At 24.7% G+C, this 19,767-nt stretch overlaps 7 protein-coding genes and 1 pseudogene across 22 annotated transcripts in view; 5 read left to right on the forward strand and 3 right to left on the reverse strand.

Annotated features, from left to right (window-relative positions):
• The first annotated feature begins 769 nt into the window (after nt 1-769).
• Nucleotides 770-4,347, forward strand: CysRS-m (cysteine--tRNA ligase-like protein, mitochondrial). 7 transcript variants are annotated; one of them, XM_085655382.1, is made up of 9 exons: nt 1,454-1,549; nt 2,084-2,258; nt 2,482-2,777; nt 2,847-3,045; nt 3,143-3,408; nt 3,486-3,622; nt 3,692-3,814; nt 3,894-4,151; nt 4,240-4,347. In XM_085655382.1, exons 2-9 carry the CDS (start codon nt 2,212-2,214, stop codon nt 4,282-4,284), a joined length of 1,371 nt encoding a protein of 456 aa, XP_085511508.1. In that variant the 5' UTR covers nt 1,454-1,549; nt 2,084-2,211; the 3' UTR covers nt 4,285-4,347. The 7 variants fall into 7 exon arrangements, with proteins under 7 accessions (XP_085511509.1, XP_085511508.1, XP_035717124.2 ...); XM_035861231.2 differs by having other exon boundaries at nt 1,521-1,568; XM_035861229.2 differs by lacking the exon at nt 1,454-1,549 and adding an exon at nt 1,554-1,672.
• On the reverse strand, nt 4,212-5,908 carry Non3 (Ribosome production factor 2-like protein Non3). The gene is made up of 5 exons (XM_035861239.2): nt 5,643-5,908; nt 5,427-5,559; nt 4,914-5,353; nt 4,658-4,802; nt 4,212-4,563 (listed from the first exon to the last, which is right to left on the reverse strand). The coding sequence occupies exons 1-5, from the start codon at nt 5,663-5,665 to the stop codon at nt 4,348-4,350; spliced, it is 957 nt and encodes a 318-aa protein (XP_035717132.2). The 5' UTR covers nt 5,666-5,908; the 3' UTR covers nt 4,212-4,347.
• An 84-nt stretch (nt 5,909-5,992) lies between these two features.
• On the forward strand, nt 5,993-7,823 carry spict (magnesium transporter spict). Its single transcript, XM_035861237.2, has 4 exons — nt 5,993-6,373; nt 6,484-6,606; nt 6,693-6,835; nt 6,894-7,823. Exons 1-4 carry the CDS (start codon nt 6,277-6,279, stop codon nt 7,620-7,622), a joined length of 1,092 nt encoding a protein of 363 aa, XP_035717130.2. The 5' UTR covers nt 5,993-6,276; the 3' UTR covers nt 7,623-7,823.
• A 546-nt stretch (nt 7,824-8,369) lies between these two features.
• On the forward strand, nt 8,370-9,334 carry cni (protein cornichon). 2 transcript variants are annotated; one of them, XM_035888189.2, is made up of 4 exons: nt 8,370-8,505; nt 8,651-8,719; nt 8,799-9,055; nt 9,133-9,334. In XM_035888189.2, the coding sequence occupies exons 1-4, from the start codon at nt 8,425-8,427 to the stop codon at nt 9,155-9,157; spliced, it is 432 nt and encodes a 143-aa protein (XP_035744082.1). In that variant the 5' UTR covers nt 8,370-8,424; the 3' UTR covers nt 9,158-9,334. The 2 variants fall into 2 exon arrangements, with proteins under 2 accessions (XP_035744082.1, XP_085521014.1); XM_085664888.1 differs by lacking the exon at nt 9,133-9,334 and having other exon boundaries at nt 8,799-9,059.
• A 514-nt stretch (nt 9,335-9,848) lies between these two features.
• Nucleotides 9,849-12,101, forward strand: LOC118451629 (alpha-2-macroglobulin receptor-associated protein). Its single transcript, XM_035888398.2, has 7 exons — nt 9,849-10,418; nt 10,497-10,638; nt 10,731-10,901; nt 11,032-11,142; nt 11,224-11,338; nt 11,405-11,561; nt 11,751-12,101. Exons 1-7 carry the CDS (start codon nt 10,215-10,217, stop codon nt 11,952-11,954), a joined length of 1,104 nt encoding a protein of 367 aa, XP_035744291.2. The 5' UTR covers nt 9,849-10,214; the 3' UTR covers nt 11,955-12,101.
• A 298-nt stretch (nt 12,102-12,399) lies between these two features.
• Nucleotides 12,400-14,353, forward strand: Dnali1 (Putative inner dynein arm light chain, axonemal Dnali1). Its single transcript, XM_085655222.1, has 7 exons — nt 12,400-12,554; nt 12,714-12,872; nt 12,965-13,097; nt 13,158-13,303; nt 13,361-13,558; nt 13,620-13,731; nt 14,124-14,353. Exons 1-6 carry the CDS (start codon nt 12,462-12,464, stop codon nt 13,653-13,655), a joined length of 765 nt encoding a protein of 254 aa, XP_085511348.1. The 5' UTR covers nt 12,400-12,461; the 3' UTR covers nt 13,656-13,731; nt 14,124-14,353.
• A 1,169-nt stretch (nt 14,354-15,522) lies between these two features.
• On the reverse strand, nt 15,523-16,906 carry LOC118451540 (uncharacterized; annotated as a pseudogene).
• The window catches only part of scrib (scribble planar cell polarity protein), a 37,495-nt gene continuing 34,421 nt past the window's right edge, over nt 16,694-19,767 (reverse strand). For 7 of the 9 annotated variants that reach the window (XM_085655217.1, XM_085655220.1, XM_085655221.1 and 4 more), the window contains one exon: nt 16,694-19,741. In XM_085655217.1, the coding sequence (XP_085511343.1) occupies nt 19,466-19,741 (276 nt within the window). In that variant the 3' untranslated portion in view covers nt 16,694-19,465. The remainder of the gene's footprint in view (nt 19,742-19,767) is intronic. The other 2 variants (XM_035861899.2, XR_014981835.1) reach the window with 2 other exon arrangements.

Below are 19,767 nucleotides of genomic sequence, written 5' to 3' on the forward strand. Positions count from 1 at the left end.
GGTTACCGGTCGACTTTTATTAGTCATACTGATCTTACACGTACCGAAAACGTGCTTCTACAAAGATCTCTTTCTTCCATTTGTTCCAATAAAATATACGGGAAAAACAAATTAAGAATGTATAACGAGAATTCTAAAGCATTCTTATTAAATTGATGATATTGAAATCGTTTGCCTTATAAGGCAATTACTTGTCTTTTAATATCAAGAAAAATATTAAAATAAAATTATTGTTTTTATTTATAGAAGAATTACGATCAAAGACAATTATTTATTATATCTTTATGTTCGTTAATGTATATGCTTATGGATAAAGATGATAATTTTCTTAAATATTAATAATATTCAGAAACTTTTTCACGATCTAATAATATATCATAATTTTAAATTGTAATAATAATTTAATATATTTAAGCTATTAATTTTTATTGCAATATATTAATTTTTATGTAATAATTTCACGAATTGAAATATTTTCTTTTTTTGGAACCTCAAAAATAACCTTTCCTTGCGATATGAATATGTAATGTCATGTCATTATTTTAATGTTCTATAGATCATAGTTTCAAATCTAATGACATATATATGCGTAAAGTATTTGGTACACACAAACATAATGTATTATGATATGTTATCATATAAATTATTATAATATGCTATCATACATAATATTGTTAAGAATGATAGGATTAGAAAAGGTATTATATTAATATATATATAATTGCTAGAAACTATATTTTTTTTTAATGAAACTAATCAGTAATTATTTTATTGAGCATAGTATAGAGAGTAAGTATCTAGAAGGGCATAATAAAGGCATCTTCCAGCCCCCGGTCGTTATTGTTAGTCGGTCTGTGAACTGTTCAATTACATCACGTGTTGCTGGAATGCATAGATTGTTTCAATCAATTGGCACTCGGTGGCTCTAGAACTTTCATAATGGAAGAATTATGTTACCAAGCTACTCGTAAGTCGACGCCTGATCAACGATTATGAACTGTAATCTGTTTACAAAAGATGATTTTATCTACCTCACTGCAAAATATGATCTCACTGCAAAACATGATCTCACTGCAAAACATGATCTCGCTATGTTTTCGATCTAATACATAAATACTTTCAAGATACTACATATTCGATATTATTTTTTGAATATTTATTACTACTAATTTATATTATCATCGATTACAAATAACGTGTTAAATAAAGATGAAATATATATCAATACAAATGAATCTAATTAATATCTCTTACATAATATAAATCTTAATGTAATAATGTAAACATTAATTAACTTTATAGAGAAAAAGACTATTTGTTGTAGATGTAATCATAATACGTGGTTGAGGTAAAAAAACAAATTATAGCGATATCATGATCGTATCATGTATGTTTATACGATATTAATTTGACATTTGAATTTATCGTAAATATTCTCGAAATCTCGATTTCTCGAATTCTCGATTTTTCAAATCAATAACTAATGTTTCGATACATCGCAGTTTTTCTTATCGTTTATATCGTTGTATCTATTCGTAATATTTGCATGGTTTGGATTTACTTTCTACGTATATCTCTTTAAATATGTATTATTTAAAATATTTACGTGTTAATAAATCGTTTAAGTGTTTAAATCGAATTTACAGGATTAATAGTGTGCATACACATATATGTACAAATATAAATTATAGATAAAGCAAATATAAATTTTTTTAATACTATAGATTTCAAGTACTGTAAACTCTATTATCGATGATTAATCAATAATGTTTTCATGTTATTTATTTCATTATACTTTACAATTATCTCTTAACATCAATCGATAATATAGAAAACACTACCATTATTACCTCTGTAAACTGATAGTAATTCCAAGTTATTTCTAATAAAAAGTAGCATGCACAAAAAATATGTATTAAAATTATCTTTGCATAATTATTATAGATAGTATCAATAAAATCAGATATTTTGTTTTAATTATTACATTTTGTTTCAATAATTCAAATATTTATAATGTATGTAAAAACAAGAGCAATATATTATAAGTTTTTAAAAAAGTGTAATCGTTTTATAACTACTCCAGCCAAACAAGAAAACAAATTTAAGTGGATAAAACCAGTAGGAACAGATACGGGTATTAAACTATACAACCCAATTACAAAGACTAAAGTTTCATTAATATTAAGAAAAGAAGGCTTCTTAACATGGTATATGTGTGGTCCAACAGTTTATGACTCTGCTCATATTGGACATGCAATGTAATATACATACTATAAGTAACAAGAATATGTATACATACATACATACATACATACATATATAGTTCATGTTCAATTAATATAATTAATAAGTCATTATTAATAGTCAATGTTTGATATACGTATACATTTTTAATATACATATACATGTTTGATATACATATGTATATTAACATTGACTATATTATTTCATGTATTTATTGTATAATATTATTTTTTTTAGCACTTACATCCGATTCGACATCATAAGACAGATTCTATCACAATATTTTAATATTCATACATTAGTGATAATGGGTGTAACAGATATTGATGATAAAATAATAAAGCGAGCTGTGGAAGAAGGAAAAGATTTTAAAGAATTATCCAAATTCTATGAAAATGAATTTTTTAATGATCTGGAAATGTTAAATATCACAATGCCGCATTTCACTTATAGAGTTACGGAATATATGCCACAAATAATACAATTTATTGCTAATATTTTAGTCAAAAATAAAGCTTATGTTGCAAAAGATGGTAACTTTTTTATTATTACTTTATGCTTATTCATATAATACTTATTATTTAATATTACATGTTATATAGGATCTGTATATTTTGATACCAAATCATATAATAAATATGGAAAACTTGTAGTTCCATTTATGGATACTATTTACACAGATAAGAAATCATCGTTAGATTTTGTTTTATGGAAAGCAACAAAAGATAAAGAACCATATTGGGAATCTCCATGGGGTTGTGGAAGACCAGGATGGCACATAGAATGTAGTGCTATGGCAAGGTAATATTTTATAATAATATTTATTTGAAAAAGGTAAATAATTATAAACAAATATCTATTATCTTCTTATTAAAATGTACATCATATAATTAAATAGTGCAGTATTTGGAAAAACAATAGATATTCATAGCGGTGGAATTGATTTGATGTTTCCACATCATGAAAATGAAGAGGCACAATCCTGTTGCTATCATAATACAGATCAATGGGTAAATTATTGGTTACACTGTGGACATTTATGTTTAAAAGATAACATTAAAATGTCAAAAAGCTTAAAAAATACCATAAGCATAAAAAAGTTTCTTGAAAAGTACACAACCAATGATTTAAGAATGTTGTGTTTACTTTCTCACTATAGGAATAGTATGTATTTGCAAACTATTTTATTATAATTATTTAAATTTAATTATCTTGTCTGTATATTTATTTATTTATTTTAGATATTATATATTCTGATGATGTGATTAATCATGCTGTAAGTGTAAGAAATAAAATAGAAAATTTTATTAATGAATGTAATAATTATTTGACTGGTAAAATCAATAGTGGTAATATAGATGAAGCTTCTTTGATTCATGTGAGTACAAATATTTTATAAAAAAAGGAAATATAACATTTTTTTAAACATATAAATTCATTTTTATAGAATTTGCATGAAACAAAAAGTATAGTACATATGGCTCTAGCAAATGATTTCAATACTGCACAAGCAATACGAGCTATTTTAAATCTTATTGACATAGGTAATAAAATGTTTTCTCAAAATAATGTAAGTATATAGTTATTTTAGTCTTTAAGATAATGTATATAACTGATATCCCATAATCAATTTATATTTTATACTTTAGAGTACTCTTAATGACAAAGGTATAACTGCAGTTGCTGCAGTTTCCGTATACATTTCAAATATACTTTCCATCTTTGGCTTTATAAAATCTAAATCCTTAGTAGAAAATCGAAAAACCGAAGATATTATCAAGTACTTTGTGGAATTTAGAAGTGTGGTTAGAAATAGAGTATTAGAGCAAAAACAAAATGACGAACTTTTATTACTTGCATGTGATACAGCAAGAAAGAATTTATCTACTTGTGGAATTACTGTGAAGGTAAAAAATTATTATTATTATTATTATTATATAAGAAATAAAATTATTTATTATATTTCATTTAAATGTAAATTCTCTGTATTTGTAGGATCGTAAAAGTGTGTCTACATGGGACTACCACAAATTAACTTAAAATAAACACAATTATATATAAAAATTATTGTATAAATTGAAATATATGCTATAATATACTTTATTACATTATCTTATTTTCTATACTTTTTAATTTTTTAGAACTACTATCATTATCACTCAAATTTTTTCTTTTCTTACTTTCTTTCTTTTCAGCTAGTGTTTTTTTAAGACCTTTTAATTTTCTTGTCTGTATTTTATTAATATTTTGTGTACCAATATGAATACGGCCAAAAGTAGTTCCAAAAACATCCGTTGAAATATTCTTCTTTTTCTTTATCTATAAATTTATTATGATTTGAAAAAGCAATTGTTATATTAAAGTATTATTACTTATTGTTACAAGTAATTAGAAAAAGTAGTAGTATTATTACCTTCAATTCTTTTGGTTTCTTACAGGCCTGCTTAAAATGATCAGCAGAAGCCAATTTACTACGTCTACATACCAAATCAATAGATGGACCAATTTCTTCTAATTCAATACGTGGAATTTTAGAATCTGATTTTTTTAAAAGTATCCTAGAATAGTAAACAATATGTAAAAAAGGAAGTAATAATAATGATGTGAATTATAACTTTTAATTGATGTATTTTAAACAACTTTTGATGTTGTTTGAATTTTTGCTTCACCTGTAACTTCGTACATATATCTTGTTCTCATCAGCAGTAAAACTCAACACATGTTCTAGTCCTTGCAATCCGATTTTTTGAACTACTTCTCGTTGAAACATATCAATAAATAGATTTTTTATTCTATTATATTGTTGATTATTTTCGAAAAGTTCACCATTAAAAACTAATAATGGTTTTATTCCTATTGAAATCTTAGGAACTTTGAACTCTTTTAAACTTTTATAATTTTCTATACCAAACTCCATCATGTCTAATAAAGTATGTTCATACATTCTACCGAATATAAGATTGTGTGGACGTTTTTTATTGTGTGAGCCAAATATAAAAAGTGGTGCATTTAACTTCGACGAAATTTTTTCAATAGTTGTCGCATCTTCAAATGGAACTATATCATTCTTTTTTTGCATCATTTGCATATCAGGTTTTTTGAGTTCATACTAATCAAACATTTTTATATTAATCTTACAAAATATCATTTATATATATAACATAAAACGTTGTTAAACTTACCAAATCTTTCATACAATCATTGACAATTTGAGAAGTATTTCTACCTTTAATACAAAAAGCTTGTTTAGCATCTTCAATTAATTTTGGTTCTTTATTTAAAATTGCTTTTTTTCCTTTATGGGTAGTAGGTTTACTATAACATCAATATAACAATAATAAAAATTGCTTAAACATAATATTATAATCATAACAAATAAAATGATTGTACGAACTTACACAATTCGAGTTATTACTGGCATTGTGAGGCGTATCTTAATAATTATAAACAAAACTATACTAATATAGTTTTAATATTTATAATGGCATAAAACCAATTATCATATACTTTAACTATCAATCAACATGTATTAAGAATTGATCATGAAAACATATATGTGTTTCCATAACCTTACATAACTCTCAAATTGCATTAAACACACGTGAATATATCACACATAAATGTGAACATAAACAAAATATTTAATAGATATGCATATCTCTATTCTAGGTAGCTATCAACATGAACTATTTTTTCTACGTTTACAAAGCTTTACAAGTTACATAGTCGATGGTTATATCTATTTTAGCTGATTCTAATCATTACAGTTCTTATCAGTCTTCTTATCAGAGTTTTATGTCAATTCGTAAATTTTTAGGATATAAGCATACAAAATAAATTTTGACAATGTTATTTAAGCTTATTGCACTGTCAAGTATTTTCGAGATCGTGCATATGTTATTAACGTTATAGCCAATATTTCAAAAATATAGTATTTTATATATCAGTATTGCAAAGAATAAATTTTTTAAATATAAGAAAATATGTATTTTTAGTATGATTGTAAATATAGTTAAATAATTATATTGAAACATGTATACATCTACTGAAATTGTAATTAAAACGTCTGATAATAATACGGATTTTTACATCGGTTTAGGATTAGCTATCTCTTCTAGTGTGTTTATAGGTTAAAAATATATCAATTTAATGTATATTATTTGTGCATGTTAATTATAAAAATTAAAATAAAATAAAATATATTTTGTTATTGTAAATCATACAAGTTTATTCTTGTAGGTGCAAGTTTTATCATTAAAAAAATAGCTTTGATTCGACTTCAAAGATATGGAGGATTACGAGCTTCTTGTGGGGGTTTTGGATACCTTAAAGAATGGATATGGTGGGCTGGTTTGATTTCAAGTAAATATATTTTAATGAAATCTAAAATTAGGAAGATTGTATTTATAATTATTTTATTTTTAATATTTAATATTTTTGTATTATAGTGGGTGTAGGAGAAGCTGCAAATTTTACTGCATACGCATTTGCCCCTGCTTCTCTAATTACACCACTGGGTGCTCTAAGTGTTTTAGTATCTACAATTTTGGCATCAAAGTATCTTAATGAAAAACTTAACTTACTGGGAAAGGTAAAGAAATGTAATAAAAAAATAACAAATTATATATTAAACATAATATTTTATACAGATTGGATGTTTCTTATGTATTCTGGGTTCAACAATAATAATACTTCATTCACCAAAAGAAGAAGAAGTTAATAGCTTGGATGATCTTCTAGAAAAAATTAAAGCACCAGGCTTTATTAGTTATGTTTTGATTGTAATATTGTGTACTTTGGTTATAATCTTTTATTTTGGTCCTGTATATGGAAAGCAGAATGTAATTGTATATATATTTTTATGCTCATCTGTAGGCTCATTAACAGTAATGAGCTGTAAAGGAATAGGATTAGCATTGAAAGAAACTATGTCACTTTTTGGTGCTTTTTCTAATTCGTTGACATGGGTATTTCTCTTTAGTGTTATTCTTTGCGTTACATTACAAATGAATTATTTAAATAAATCATTAGATTTATTTGATACCACTATTGTTATGCCAATTTATTATGTATGTTTCACAACATTAGTTATAGTAGCATCAGCAATATTATTTAGAGAATGGCATAATATGAAAATTGAGGATATTGCAGGATCTTTATGCGGTTTTTTTACGATTATAATAGCAATATTTTTATTGAATGCTTTTAAATTAATAGATATTAGCTACAATAACATTAGACACATTTTAAGACCAAAGAGAGAGTTAATTGCTAGCTCAATTTCACATTCAAATATAAGAGATGCAGAACGATTAATGTCCAGAAATTCCAATATAGATCATTCTTATGGAGCATCAGATATAAACAGAACTATATAAAATATATAAATAATCAGTATAAACAAAAAAAAACTCAAACAGGTTAAAATTACAAATAAGAAATAGTAAACTTTTAATATTATTTATTTATAAGCGTTTTAAATAAGCTAACACATTCATATTTATTTTTAACTATAGAGTAAAATTATGTATAATAAATCGTATGGTGGTTGTGCCTAAAATTGTATACAATACAATTGTATACAATACAATTGAAGATCTAGTCTAATTCAAATATTATCTATTATTGTGATAATATAATATTTTAGTAATATATTATTTGTACATAATTGAATTTAAATTTTCTGTGATATTTTTTGTTTATTTCCTTTTTATTTTAAAAGTAATAAAAAAAAATATTTAATTTCAATATTCACTTTTGTATTTATTACTTGTTATCTATTTCTATGAATTACAAGTTAATATTTGCAAAATAAAAAAGGATTCAAAGACTAATAAAAAATATCCGAATATTTAATTGTCATTATTAACAATATTCATAATTGTTATTTTACAATCAATTAATTTTTTTTGTTTTTTAAAATTTAAATTATTTATTCTAATTTAACAAATTTATTAATCAATTTTACAACTTGGACAATATGATCTAAAAACATATAATAAAGTATAATTATTTATATAATATGTCTTAAATAAAATTTACAATTTACTCCAACATTACAATCATTTTAAGTATCTACATTGAACTTTCCCGCGCAATTAATCGATTTATGAAATTCATTGTATAGTAACTTGTGCTTTTATATGGACTTGCTGAACGTCAAGAGAAATCGAATTCACAATGGCATTCAGTTTGGCTGCTTTTTCATACATTTTAGCTTTAATTATAGATGCATTTTTAATATTCTTTGTAATATTTCATGTATGTGTGATTTAGTATAATTGAGAATATATGTTATATGAAAAATTTTTATAGCATGAGCTTAGACTTTAAACCAATCTTATTTGATCATAACCTAAGAAAAATATTTTAATAACTTCTACAATTAAATAATGAACTTTTTTAGGTTATTGCATTTGATGAACTTCAATCTGGACAGAAAAATCCAATTGATCAGTGTAATAGTTTAAATCCGGTAAACTATATACTTTATTAGTTTATTTAGAAGTTATGATTCTGTTCAATTTATTAATTATTATTCATTTCTATTTCAGTTAGTTCTTCCAGAATATGCTCTACATATTTTGATAAATTTTTTATTTCTAATAAGTGAACAGTGGTTTTCATTATGCCTTAATATTCCATTAATAGCATACCATGTATGGAAATATTCAAATAGACCTGTAATGACAGGACCTGGCTTATATGATCCAACCAGTATATTAAATGCTCATGACTTGGCTATGTACCAACGAGAAGGATGGGTGAAGTTAGCCTTATATCTTTTGTCGTTTTTCTATTATTTATATGGGTAAGTTTGTATATTTAATTTTCTTTATATATATTATACAAATTTTACTTATATTAATAATTCAATTAATTTTTTAGTATGATAAGTTCACTGATTCATTAAAATTAATGTGCATTGTGTTATGCATAGTTCTTTACTTTGATCCTAAAATGGTATTGAACAACTTTTGTGATACTTCAATGCTGTTTTCAACATGGATATTTTCAAAGTATAAGGGAAGTTATTTTAATTTTATTGTAATAATGAACATTTTTTTAATAAAATTAAATAAAAATGTTATTTACTTTTCTATAATTTTCTTATTGCATAACAAATTTCTGATAATGATAAACTGAAAACTATATAACAAAAATCAAATTTATCAACATCAAGCAATACGTGTAATACTTAATGCATTATCTAAACATGTACAGATTTTAGATTCTAATATGTTAATCGATTCGGATTTTAATTATATTTGATTTTGGTAATTAAATCTTATTATGCAATTTAAATATGGCGCTATTTTTGTTGGTATTTTAGTATGTTTCTTGAATAGCTAGATGGCACAAAAATTTCTTTTCTGTCGGTATATTAGTTGTCAATAATACCGAGTAAATACGTACAATTTAGTTTGACATATTCGAGATTGCAACAATAAAATTAATATTTTAATAAAATATATCAAAAATATTATGTTTACTCCGTAGGAGGGAAGATTAAAAACAAAATAATACAAATTCCCGTACTAACAATTGTAATATTGCAATCACAATACTCAACAGCTAGTAATTTCTTTGCTAGGAATTTGTACTTAATCTTTAGTAATTTGTCTGCTGTAGTATATATCTTACATATAACAAAGATATTTTGTTTCCTGGCCGTTAGCGATACATATACGATTCCTTTTCGGTTAAGTAATGTATAAATCACATACATGACGAATGAATGTATATGTAGGTATTTTCTTACGATAAAACGTATGAGGATGAAACAGGATAATACAGAATGATATAGATTGATATTGCAGTGAAGTGAATGTCTAAGTTTATGTATAAATAACGTTATATATATAAATTGCATTTCAAATAGTTTTCTAATTGGTGTATTTATAAAAAATCTGAGATATTTTGAAGTGATAATATTATACAATTTTAATCTAAAAAACAATTCATGCAAGATGATTGTGTCTGCTAAACACAGACTTTTTTTATTAAGTTTTTGTTTTATACTAATGCATACAAGTACAGCACTGAACAAATATTCTGCTAAAGCAAATAACCCTAAGGTTGAAGATATTTTGGAATTTCCCATGTCATTACGAGAATTAGATAAACCATTTCGAATGTCAAAATTGAATATACTTTGGGTAAAAGCAAAAAACGTTAGTATTAAAAAAATTATATTATTTTTATAAAAAAAGAAAGATTTTTTACTTTAAATAATTTATTTTTTTATGTAGCGTTTGACAGATGTTAAATTACAATCGCTATTTAGTGACCTAAAAATCCATGATAAAGAAGAATTAGCATTTAAACATTATAAATCTGAAGAGAAGGATTCAGATGGTTTAGAAGAAGCAAGGTTGAGAAAGAAATTAATTGGTAATTTTGTGTCAAATACTCTTATTTTCAAATATATAATATTGAGGTATGGCATTATTATAATATATAATTTATTATATTTTGTTTTTAAGGTATTATGAGTACATATGATTTGTTAGAACACTTTTCTGATACAGAAGATCCAATGTTACTTAAGAAATATAAAGCACTTAATGATGGTAGCAATTATGTTGCTAAGGATGTATTTAAAGATTCAAAATTGAATAAGCTTTGGGCTAAAGCTGAATTAGCTGGCTTTACTTGTATGTATATTTTATAATATTTGTCTTAAATAATAGAAATGATATTAAGACATTTTTATAACTACTTAATTATTATTTTATTGAAGTATAATCAAATAGTACTATAATTTAATTTTATTATGTATTTCAGATGAAGAACTTAACACATTAAAAGAAGAGTTTGAACATCATCAAGAAAAAGTAGATGAGTATATGAGTTTATTAAAAGATATAGAAGCTGGAGATTCTGAAGTACATGAGAGTTCGTATTTTATTACATATTAATGTTTTGTTTTTTTTCCATGTGAATATTTATTATATATTGTATATACATATCTTGTAGATAGCTTATTAGAAAAGCCAGACAGCTGGAATGTGTTAGAAGAGGAAGAACAATTATCAAATAATAATGTACCTGGAAAAAAGTTAGATTATTTAGGAAAAGCAAATTTGCTTAGGTAAGTATTGTAAAAAATTTCTTAACTTGAATAAATTTATACTTAACTTTGTTAAATTTATTTTAGAGAAAAACATTTAGAGCTTAGAAATGGTTATGATCGTTTGGATAGATTAACAGCTAAAGGACCTAATCATAAGGAATTTATAGAACCAAAAGTGCAAGGACTTTGGAGAGTTGCATTGGAAGCTAAATTTCCACCTAATGAACTTGCTTCTCTTAAGGTAGAATAGACACGAATAGAATAAGACAGAAATTTTTCTTTAAATTTATTATTTATCTTTTACAATAGTATTGTTTTTTTATTCCCTTAATGTATCTATATGAAATGATGATTTATTCATGTTAATTTTAAATATATTTTGTATGCTTATGATAAGTACTGAAAATCTAATAAATTTGCTATTCTTTAGGAAGAACTTTTACATTATGAATCACGATTACTCAAATTAAGACATCTTCATACTGAAGCAGCTCTCGAAGCTGCACGCAAAGGAAAATCATATGATTTGGATAATTCTACTTCACAACAACATATAAAGAAACATGCTAGGACAGTTCAAAAGCTTCATATGGATCTTGAGGCAAAAATTATGCAAAAACATACTGAGTTATAATTTTTATAAGATTTTTTAATAATTTCTGCGATATTTGTTTTTAATGATTGTTTGAACAAATACCAACGAACCTATGATAAGTATATGAATATCCGATTAATAGAAGTTTATATCTGTTATATTGTAAAATTTTAACTTGTAATTTAGATGTATTGTTTATATACTCATATATATATATATATATATATATATATATATATATATATATATATATGTGATATATCGTAAATAACAATTTTTCAAAAATAAATATGTATTTTGTTGTATAGTAAACTTTTTATTATTATATTGCCTAATTATTGAAATGTAGATATTATTACCGTAATTTTAAATGTGGATATATTCATTGATTAACACAAGTGTTTCTATGGAGATGGTTTTCTTATGCTATCTATTTATATGTATATTTCTGTTATCAATATATTTGATGCTATATTAAGGAAAAGTTATAAATTATAATCTTTATAATTACAATTGAGGAAGCATTAATTTTATTACATAATTACAATGGCAACATCAGTTAAAGAACGTATTATTCTTGCTGTAGATACTCTTGTCAAATATGACAATCCTACTTTGGTTACAACTCATCCAGAAAAGGTAATAAAAATTTCTTTGTATTAATATACACATTTTATATATTTCTATACGTAAGACAAAATATAATATGAAATAAATATTTTAAGACAAACATATTTTCATACGAAAATATAACAAATAAAATAATATTTCGATTTATCCAAATATATTTTTAATCAGATACGTAAAGAGTTAATGTTGGGTAAAGTAAGTACTACTACTTGTAAAGTTCAAACAACCCCTCCTACAGCTGATGTACGTCTTGAAACTGTTGAAATTTTAAATGGAATTTTACCACCTAAAGAATGGGAAAAAGATGGACAAATATGGACACAGCAAGTATACAGAGATTTAGTTATCATGTAATATTTTTTTGAGGGGAGCATTTTCACAGTAAGTATAATGCTGTATTTATAAATTTGTTATACAAGGTTTCAAGTACTCCTGCTACAAGATTGGATGTTATTAATCTACAAGAACAACTTGATATGAAATTGCAACAGCGACAAGCAAGAGAAACTGGAATTTGCCCTGTACGCAGAGAACTTTATACACAATGTTTCGGTATGTTTTTATTGTTTCAATTAGAGAAAAATAATAAAGTAGTAAAACAGAATATTTCAGATGAATTGATACGACAAGTTACTATAAATTGTGCAGAACGTGGTTTGCTATTACTTAGAGTAAGAGATGAAATCAAAATGACTTTGGCTGCTTATCAAACTCTATATCAGAGTAGTATTGCATTTGGAATGCGTAAAGCTCTTCAGGTAATTGTTTTAATATTAAATTGTTTAATTTTGTATAATCACATTATTATATATTAGGCTGAGCAAGGTAAAGAAGATTTAGTTGCAATAGCGGATGAATTACGCCAACAAAAAACAGAATTAGAAAATGCACTCACAGAATTGAGGCACAAATTCGATCTAGCAGAAAAAAGATCTGCAGAATTAAAAGAAGCAGAGGAAAAAAAATACACAGAAGAAATTCAATTTCTTAAAAAAACAAATTTGCAATTGAAGGTAATTGAATATCTTATATTGCATATTTTATATATTTATTATATTATGTTATCTTTTTTAGACTCAATTGGAAGGTATTATAGCGCCAAAAAAATAAATAATAACTATACAAAGAACAAATCGTTTTTTGTTATCTGTTATAATCAATGCAATATGATCTAAATATTAATAAGGTAAGATACAAATAGAAACATAAAATAATGGGTATATATATTAGATTTAATGGTATATTATGAAATGAAATATAATTAATTAAAGAAAAATATATATAGTGCACTTTTTTCGCGAAATGGTTGATAACTGATTTGTTTCATTAAAGATATTGTGAGATAATATATTTTTAAATATAAATATTTAAAATAAGATAATTGTTTATATTATGATAAATACAAATCATTTCTTGATAGGTTTTTCCACCTTTGATACTGTGTTTACAAATTCGTTTACGTAATATTATATTATTATAAAATACAAATTTTTCATTAGAAAATACTATCTTTATAAATATACTTTGATATAATGTATTTAATAATGAATTTTACTAATTTCTTCTATTATTTTGTAGCATTTAATGTAGGTTTACAGGCATTTCTTATATACCTATCTCTACGAACACCCGTCATATTAACAGGTAAACGAAAATACGCATTTTCTTTAAAAAATTGATTTATTCAAATTAAGTCTGAATTGAACAATATTAAGCTTTACATATAAATAAATTATTAATAAGTAAAAAGCCTTTTTTTTTTAAATTATCACGGAAATGATAACAATAATATTAACGATATAGGCTACTTATATTTATTGAGCACATTTTTTACAAATATACTGAATTTTATTTGTGCATTTTCCACATACGATCTTTTTACAATATATACAATTATTGCTTCTATTTTTTTTGCAGTAGTCCATTTGGCAACTTTTTCGCACTTCTAACGTTAATAGAAAATGAAGATAATAGAAATTCTAACGTTAACAGAAATGAAGACTGATCTTTGGCAAATGTTCTCCTTGTCTTTTCCAGCTAATTCCTCGGCTAAACAAAATATGAACTCCTTTCTGGATATTTTCGATCTGGTGCACTTTTTATATAATATCCATGCGTTTATCGCTGCCAAATCTAAAATATTGAAAAAAAATTAAAGGGGACATCGGAAACTCCCTGCTTTCACACTACATTTGCGTGCCATCTGGTCAGCGATGTCCACACCAAACTTTGTTTTATTATAAAAAGTAATGGTTTCTGTTGACGTTTATAATTGTCTTCTACTTGTACATCTGTATGCTTGTTACTTAGAAGGAGGACTTTTACGTTAGGTTTACTTTTATACACAGTAAGCGTGCAATTTTCTGATTTATATAAGTGTGAGGAAAACTAAGTCATCTTGTCCTTTTTTTCATTCGCTGGTTTTGGCAGTTCTCTTTTGTTAGACCGGATGGTCCCAACCAAGGTTGTTTTTTGCAAGCAATTTTTTAACTAGCGAGATGCTTGTAAAGAAATTGTCTGTCGTTATATTTCTGCCTTGTTATAGATATAGTTCGGCTAATTTTAATGTTACAAACTTGCCCAACGATTTTGAGCATCGAGTTTCATTTTTCCCCATATAAGAGAAACTAATCAAAATATATTTTGTTTGGACGTCAACTGTTAACCAAAATTTAATGCCAAATTTATGAAGTTTATTCGGCATATATTGCGTAAATCTGAGTCGGGCTTTCATTGGAAATAACTGTTCATCTATTGAGATATTTTTATATGGCTTATAACAAGCATGGCTATTAGTTATATATCTGCTCTATATTTCGGATATCAACGCAAATTTATCTGTTTGTAATCTTTCGGATCATTGTTTTTTTTTGCCAAGCATATGAATCTCAGAATTTCTGTAAATTTATCTCTGCTTATTGTGTTTGCGAAGAAAGTGGGTCCCCATTTTTTCAACATAGATAAGAACCTTTCAATGATCTCACTTCATATGCGTCCTGGGCATATATAATTCCTAGAAAACTACGTAACATAGTAACTGAGATTGTCCAATCTTTTAAAAACTCGATGTATCTCCGTTTCAGTGGAATATTTTATGTGTTCCATTATGTGTCTATCAATTATCAATTTGAAAGCACTAGTTACACAACCCAACATAATATTTTTCTTGGCGTAGCCAGTAGCCCCTGTGATATCCTTGAATATCATACGAACGAGCGTCCTACCCCCAGATCCGCCTACTTTCAGTTTTATCCACTGTGTCTCATTAACTGCAATTTTAATTTCGCCCATTACATTTTGGAATGTGCTTGGAATGCTCGTCCTCTCATCCTCGGAGTCAGTACTAGAAAAAATATGTATCCTTTTCGTGTTACGACACACTTTCAAGAAGTTTTTCTCTTCACTATCCGAAGATCCTTCTATCTCTCCACTTTCAATGTATTTAAAACTTTACTCTCATCTTCGGTTTGGCCTAATTCATACTGATCTTCTTCGAAGGTATCCTCAGAATAATCTTCATTGCTGTTGACAATTTTGTTCAATATCTTATTATATCTTCTGGATTTTCTTATGATTGCTAGAAAAGGAGGATTGGTAAAAATAAAAAAATACTGTGCCTAAATTCAATTACCTTATTGTAAATACTTATAATAAATGGAAACTGTCTACAATAAATGAAATTTTTGCACACTGTCTTTGAAAAACGTTCTTACTCTGTCACTGCAACAATCATACTGAAGATCGCCTCTTGTTTTAGAGGTTTTTTCGGCGATAAGTATAAGTGATTTCGTTGAAAACAAAAATAAAAACTCAGGCCATACAATCCGTTTTTTTTATCAATTTGACGGGTTTCGTAGAGATAAGTATACTACATACAAATTTAAAAAATTAGAAGGCTTAAGAAAAAAATTGTGTGTATAAATTCTTTGGATGAAATGATTAATTTACGATGCAAAATGGTTAAAATTAATGCTATGGTTTTTTGGATATTTCATTTTGAAGTTTGGAATCCGTCAAATAGACGGGTTCCGTAAACGTAATGTTAAAATAATAACTAACATTTAACTATAGTCATACTTTATTTGTATAAATAAATCTGTTGAATTGTATTCATTTGTTAAAACAGAATATAAAGTTTGACAAAAGTATTACTTTGAGATATTACGTTTACAAAAACTAAAATTATTATAACATTTTTGTTGAAAACTTGTTAAAACATTCTCTTGGTTTGTTCCTTCTTCAAATATTTTACTGTTAAAAAATATTGAACTATAGGATTTTTTATTAGATTGCCAATTTTTTCATCGTATAATTTAATTGTAATTGACAACAAAAATTATCACATGAATAAACCATATCATATAATATAGAAATGTATATCATTAATTTCAGATCGTTTTTACATCATACATTTAAAAAACCAAGTTGTCCTTTGTAGATATGAATAGCACATTCATATTAAAAACTGTTTATTTTATTGTGTAAGTACTTAAAGGAATGACAGTTATTTTTATTTTTGAGATTCCATAGATGCACTGTTAATACTATTAAACTCCTTAATATGCATCATTGATAGATAATACGCATAATTGTATAGGCTCTTTCTAAATTATTCTAGATACATTTTTAAGAATTGGCACTTAAACAATAATACAGTAAAAATGGTTCATTATTTTTAAAGGTAATAATGAAGGAACAATATTCAGATTTACACTCAGTTCAATTGATAAATGAATTTTTCATTGGTCCCTTATTCTTAATCGCACTTGCACTCATTATTTATAGTATTCATTTCTGTTATTTGCACACATATTTTTGCTTATATTAATAATAATCTGTATTAATATAAAATATATATTAGCGATTTAAGTAATTGAATTTAAAAATAATAAGTATAAACAATACTAAATAATATTTCCATTATGAAAAAATTTTACTTTTTGTTTATAGCTGTTGCATTAATTCTACAATTTACAATTTAATACCAGTAACAGTGTAAATAATACTAATTGTATTTTTATTTCATACATTTATAATTAATTTTATCAAATTTATAGAATTTGAATAATTATAAAACTAAAGAAATTTTGTCTTATTAATGGATTTATATTATTCTACTTTTCAATTCTTAATATATTTTAAATACTGTTTTGAAAATAAATTTATAAGACAGAAGTAATAAACATAAAAATATATCATATTTTATATGTTTATACCACGAAGTATACATAATTATCATATTTGCATATATATAATTTACATGATTTAAATTATAAATAAGCATTACTTATTTATTAGTCTACTAATAAAACTCATTATATATAAAACTGAACTAAAGTTTGAAATTAAAATACTCAATTCTAAGAATATCAAATCTAAGAGTAAATGTTACAATTTTTTTATATTAAATTTCAATTTAGTATATATTTGAAATATATATGTTTTGTAAAATTATTTAAAATGAACGCATATAATTTGTAAATATAATCTACTTATATTACATTTAAATAAATAAAATATTTTATATAAATCACATTATGTGATATGTGATTTATAATCTTTTTTTAACCATTTTTATTTTATTACGTATAATAAACTTGAACATTATTCAAGCATATGAAATGTGCAAAATTGAGAAGTTCGTTATATACCTATCTAATGACTGTAAATAAATACCACTGATACGAAATTGTTGTAATTACACATATATTATCAAGTAAATAAATATAAGAAAATGTGTAGTTACGTTTAAACTATGTGGACCTGCAAATTTAGAATATGAATTTTGTATCAAAAATAAAGTATAGTTAATAGCAGTACATTAGTCAGTATTTTATCATATTGCATTGATTTTCAGCACATTTGACAATGGAATGTATTACATTTATAAATGTAAAGAATAATTTGAATTGAATTAATAATATTCTTTTAAATCAAAATAATATTAATGTATTTGAAATACTAATTGCAAACTTTAATTTGGTTTCTTTTGTATATCTATATATGTATTTATTTTTTTTAAACATTAATAAATTTCAATATAGGTCTTTATTCCTATAAATCAGAATAATGAACTGTAAATCAATGTTGTTAATAATATATGCACATATTCTCATTGATTTATGTATATTGTATACAAAGAACCTTCTATAAAAATGCACCAGATTTTTTAAATCTAGATTGCTAATCATTTGTTTACATATAAGTATGTAATTATAATTAATAGTTGTATAAAAAAGTAGCAAAAATTTCCTTTTTTGGATCATATGAATATAATTTATTAACAATGAAAATACGTTTGCGTATGATCGATGCACCTAATGAATTATATTAACTTATTTTTGTAAATTCTTGGCATTTTATATTAACAATGATACGTTTAGACGATACGTATCAATAAATATAATTGTAATGGCATTTAATTATATATGATTAAAATATATGTATATATAAAGATAAGATTACATTGAGATATTACACGAAATTTATCAATCGTGTACAAATATTGCATATTATTAGAATAAAAAATATGTTAAAGGCGCCATAAAATAAATCGCATGGTAAATTATACCAGCGATTCCTGAGCTTAAAGTAATTAGAATTATAATAATTGCTTAGATTATTAGCGACAAAAATAAGAAAAATAATAAAATTTAATTGAATTAATTTATGCAATCACATTGAAGTTGTTATAAATTTATTGTTATAAATTATGAATTTATAATTGATATGAAAAATTACACGTTAATAAGTCAGGAATCGTTGGATTATATATATATGATCTAATTGTATGAGATTAAAAAATTGTGTATATGAAATACTTGAAAAATAATATTATAGTACAATGATAACTGTTTTGTCTTTTTTTAAACAAACTTTGTAAAAGTTTAATATTAATAATTTAGCCTACTATTTTTTTTTCAATGTCGATTTTTTTTTCGACTTTGTTTTCGTTTTTTTTTCTTCGTCATAGTAACAATAATATTTGTGTTTTGTTTAGATGCAGCACCTTCAGTTACACTTGCTGAAGTAAGAGAATCAGCTTTTTTTTGAAGCATATCTATACCAGAACGCTGGCTTGCAAGTTCCTCATTTTCACTTTCAGCATCACTTGCTCCAGTGCCAGTTATACTTTCTACTTCATCTTCAGCATTACTTAATTCCAATGATATAATTTTTTCTCTCAAAGTTTCAACCTATTTATACAAATATATTTATTGTA

The sequence above is a fragment of the Vespa mandarinia genome, chromosome 2 (assembly GCF_050613455.1).
Source record: "Vespa mandarinia isolate Hongniang chromosome 2, ASM5061345v1, whole genome shotgun sequence".
In the NCBI taxonomy this organism is placed as follows: domain Eukaryota; kingdom Metazoa; phylum Arthropoda; class Insecta; order Hymenoptera; family Vespidae; genus Vespa; species Vespa mandarinia.

Bases quoted from the DNA above. Each gene is read 5' to 3' on its own strand.
- spict (XM_035861237.2), top strand. From the start codon at position 6,277: ATGTATACATCTACTGAAATTGTAATTAAAACGTCTGATAATAATACG. The intron at 6,607-6,692 runs GTAAATATATTT...TTTGTATTATAG, and splicing joins GTGGGCTGGTTTGATTTCAA to TGGGTGTAGGAGAAGCTGCA. The intron at 6,836-6,893 runs GTAAAGAAATGT...TATTTTATACAG, and splicing joins AACTTAACTTACTGGGAAAG to ATTGGATGTTTCTTATGTAT.
- LOC118451629 (XM_035888398.2), top strand. From the start codon at position 10,215: ATGATTGTGTCTGCTAAACACAGACTTTTTTTATTAAGTTTTTGTTTT. The intron at 11,143-11,223 runs GTTCGTATTTTA...CATATCTTGTAG, and splicing joins AGATTCTGAAGTACATGAGA to ATAGCTTATTAGAAAAGCCA. The intron at 11,339-11,404 runs GTAAGTATTGTA...AATTTATTTTAG, and splicing joins GGAAAAGCAAATTTGCTTAG to AGAAAAACATTTAGAGCTTA.
- Dnali1 (XM_085655222.1), top strand. From the start codon at position 12,462: ATGGCAACATCAGTTAAAGAACGTATTATTCTTGCTGTAGATACTCTT. The intron at 12,555-12,713 runs GTAATAAAAATT...ATTTTTAATCAG, and splicing joins TTACAACTCATCCAGAAAAG to ATACGTAAAGAGTTAATGTT. The intron at 13,098-13,157 runs GTATGTTTTTAT...AGAATATTTCAG, and splicing joins ACTTTATACACAATGTTTCG to ATGAATTGATACGACAAGTT.
- Non3 (XM_035861239.2), bottom strand. From the start codon at position 5,665: ATGCCAGTAATAACTCGAATTGT. The intron at 5,354-5,426 runs GTAAGTTTAACA...ATGTTTGATTAG, and splicing joins ATGATTGTATGAAAGATTTG to TATGAACTCAAAAAACCTGA. The intron at 4,803-4,913 runs GTGAAGCAAAAA...TTACTATTCTAG, and splicing joins ATATATGTACGAAGTTACAG to GATACTTTTAAAAAAATCAG.
- cni (XM_035888189.2), top strand. From the start codon at position 8,425: ATGGCATTCAGTTTGGCTGCTTTTTCATACATTTTAGCTTTAATTATA. The intron at 8,506-8,650 runs GTATGTGTGATT...GAACTTTTTTAG, and splicing joins TATTCTTTGTAATATTTCAT to GTTATTGCATTTGATGAACT. The intron at 8,720-8,798 runs GTAAACTATATA...TTTCTATTTCAG, and splicing joins AGTGTAATAGTTTAAATCCG to TTAGTTCTTCCAGAATATGC.
- CysRS-m (XM_085655381.1), top strand. From the start codon at position 2,014: ATGTATGTAAAAACAAGAGCAATATATTATAAGTTTTTAAAAAAGTGT. The intron at 2,259-2,481 runs GTAATATACATA...TATTTTTTTTAG, and splicing joins GCTCATATTGGACATGCAAT to CACTTACATCCGATTCGACA. The intron at 3,623-3,691 runs GTGAGTACAAAT...TCATTTTTATAG, and splicing joins ATGAAGCTTCTTTGATTCAT to AATTTGCATGAAACAAAAAG.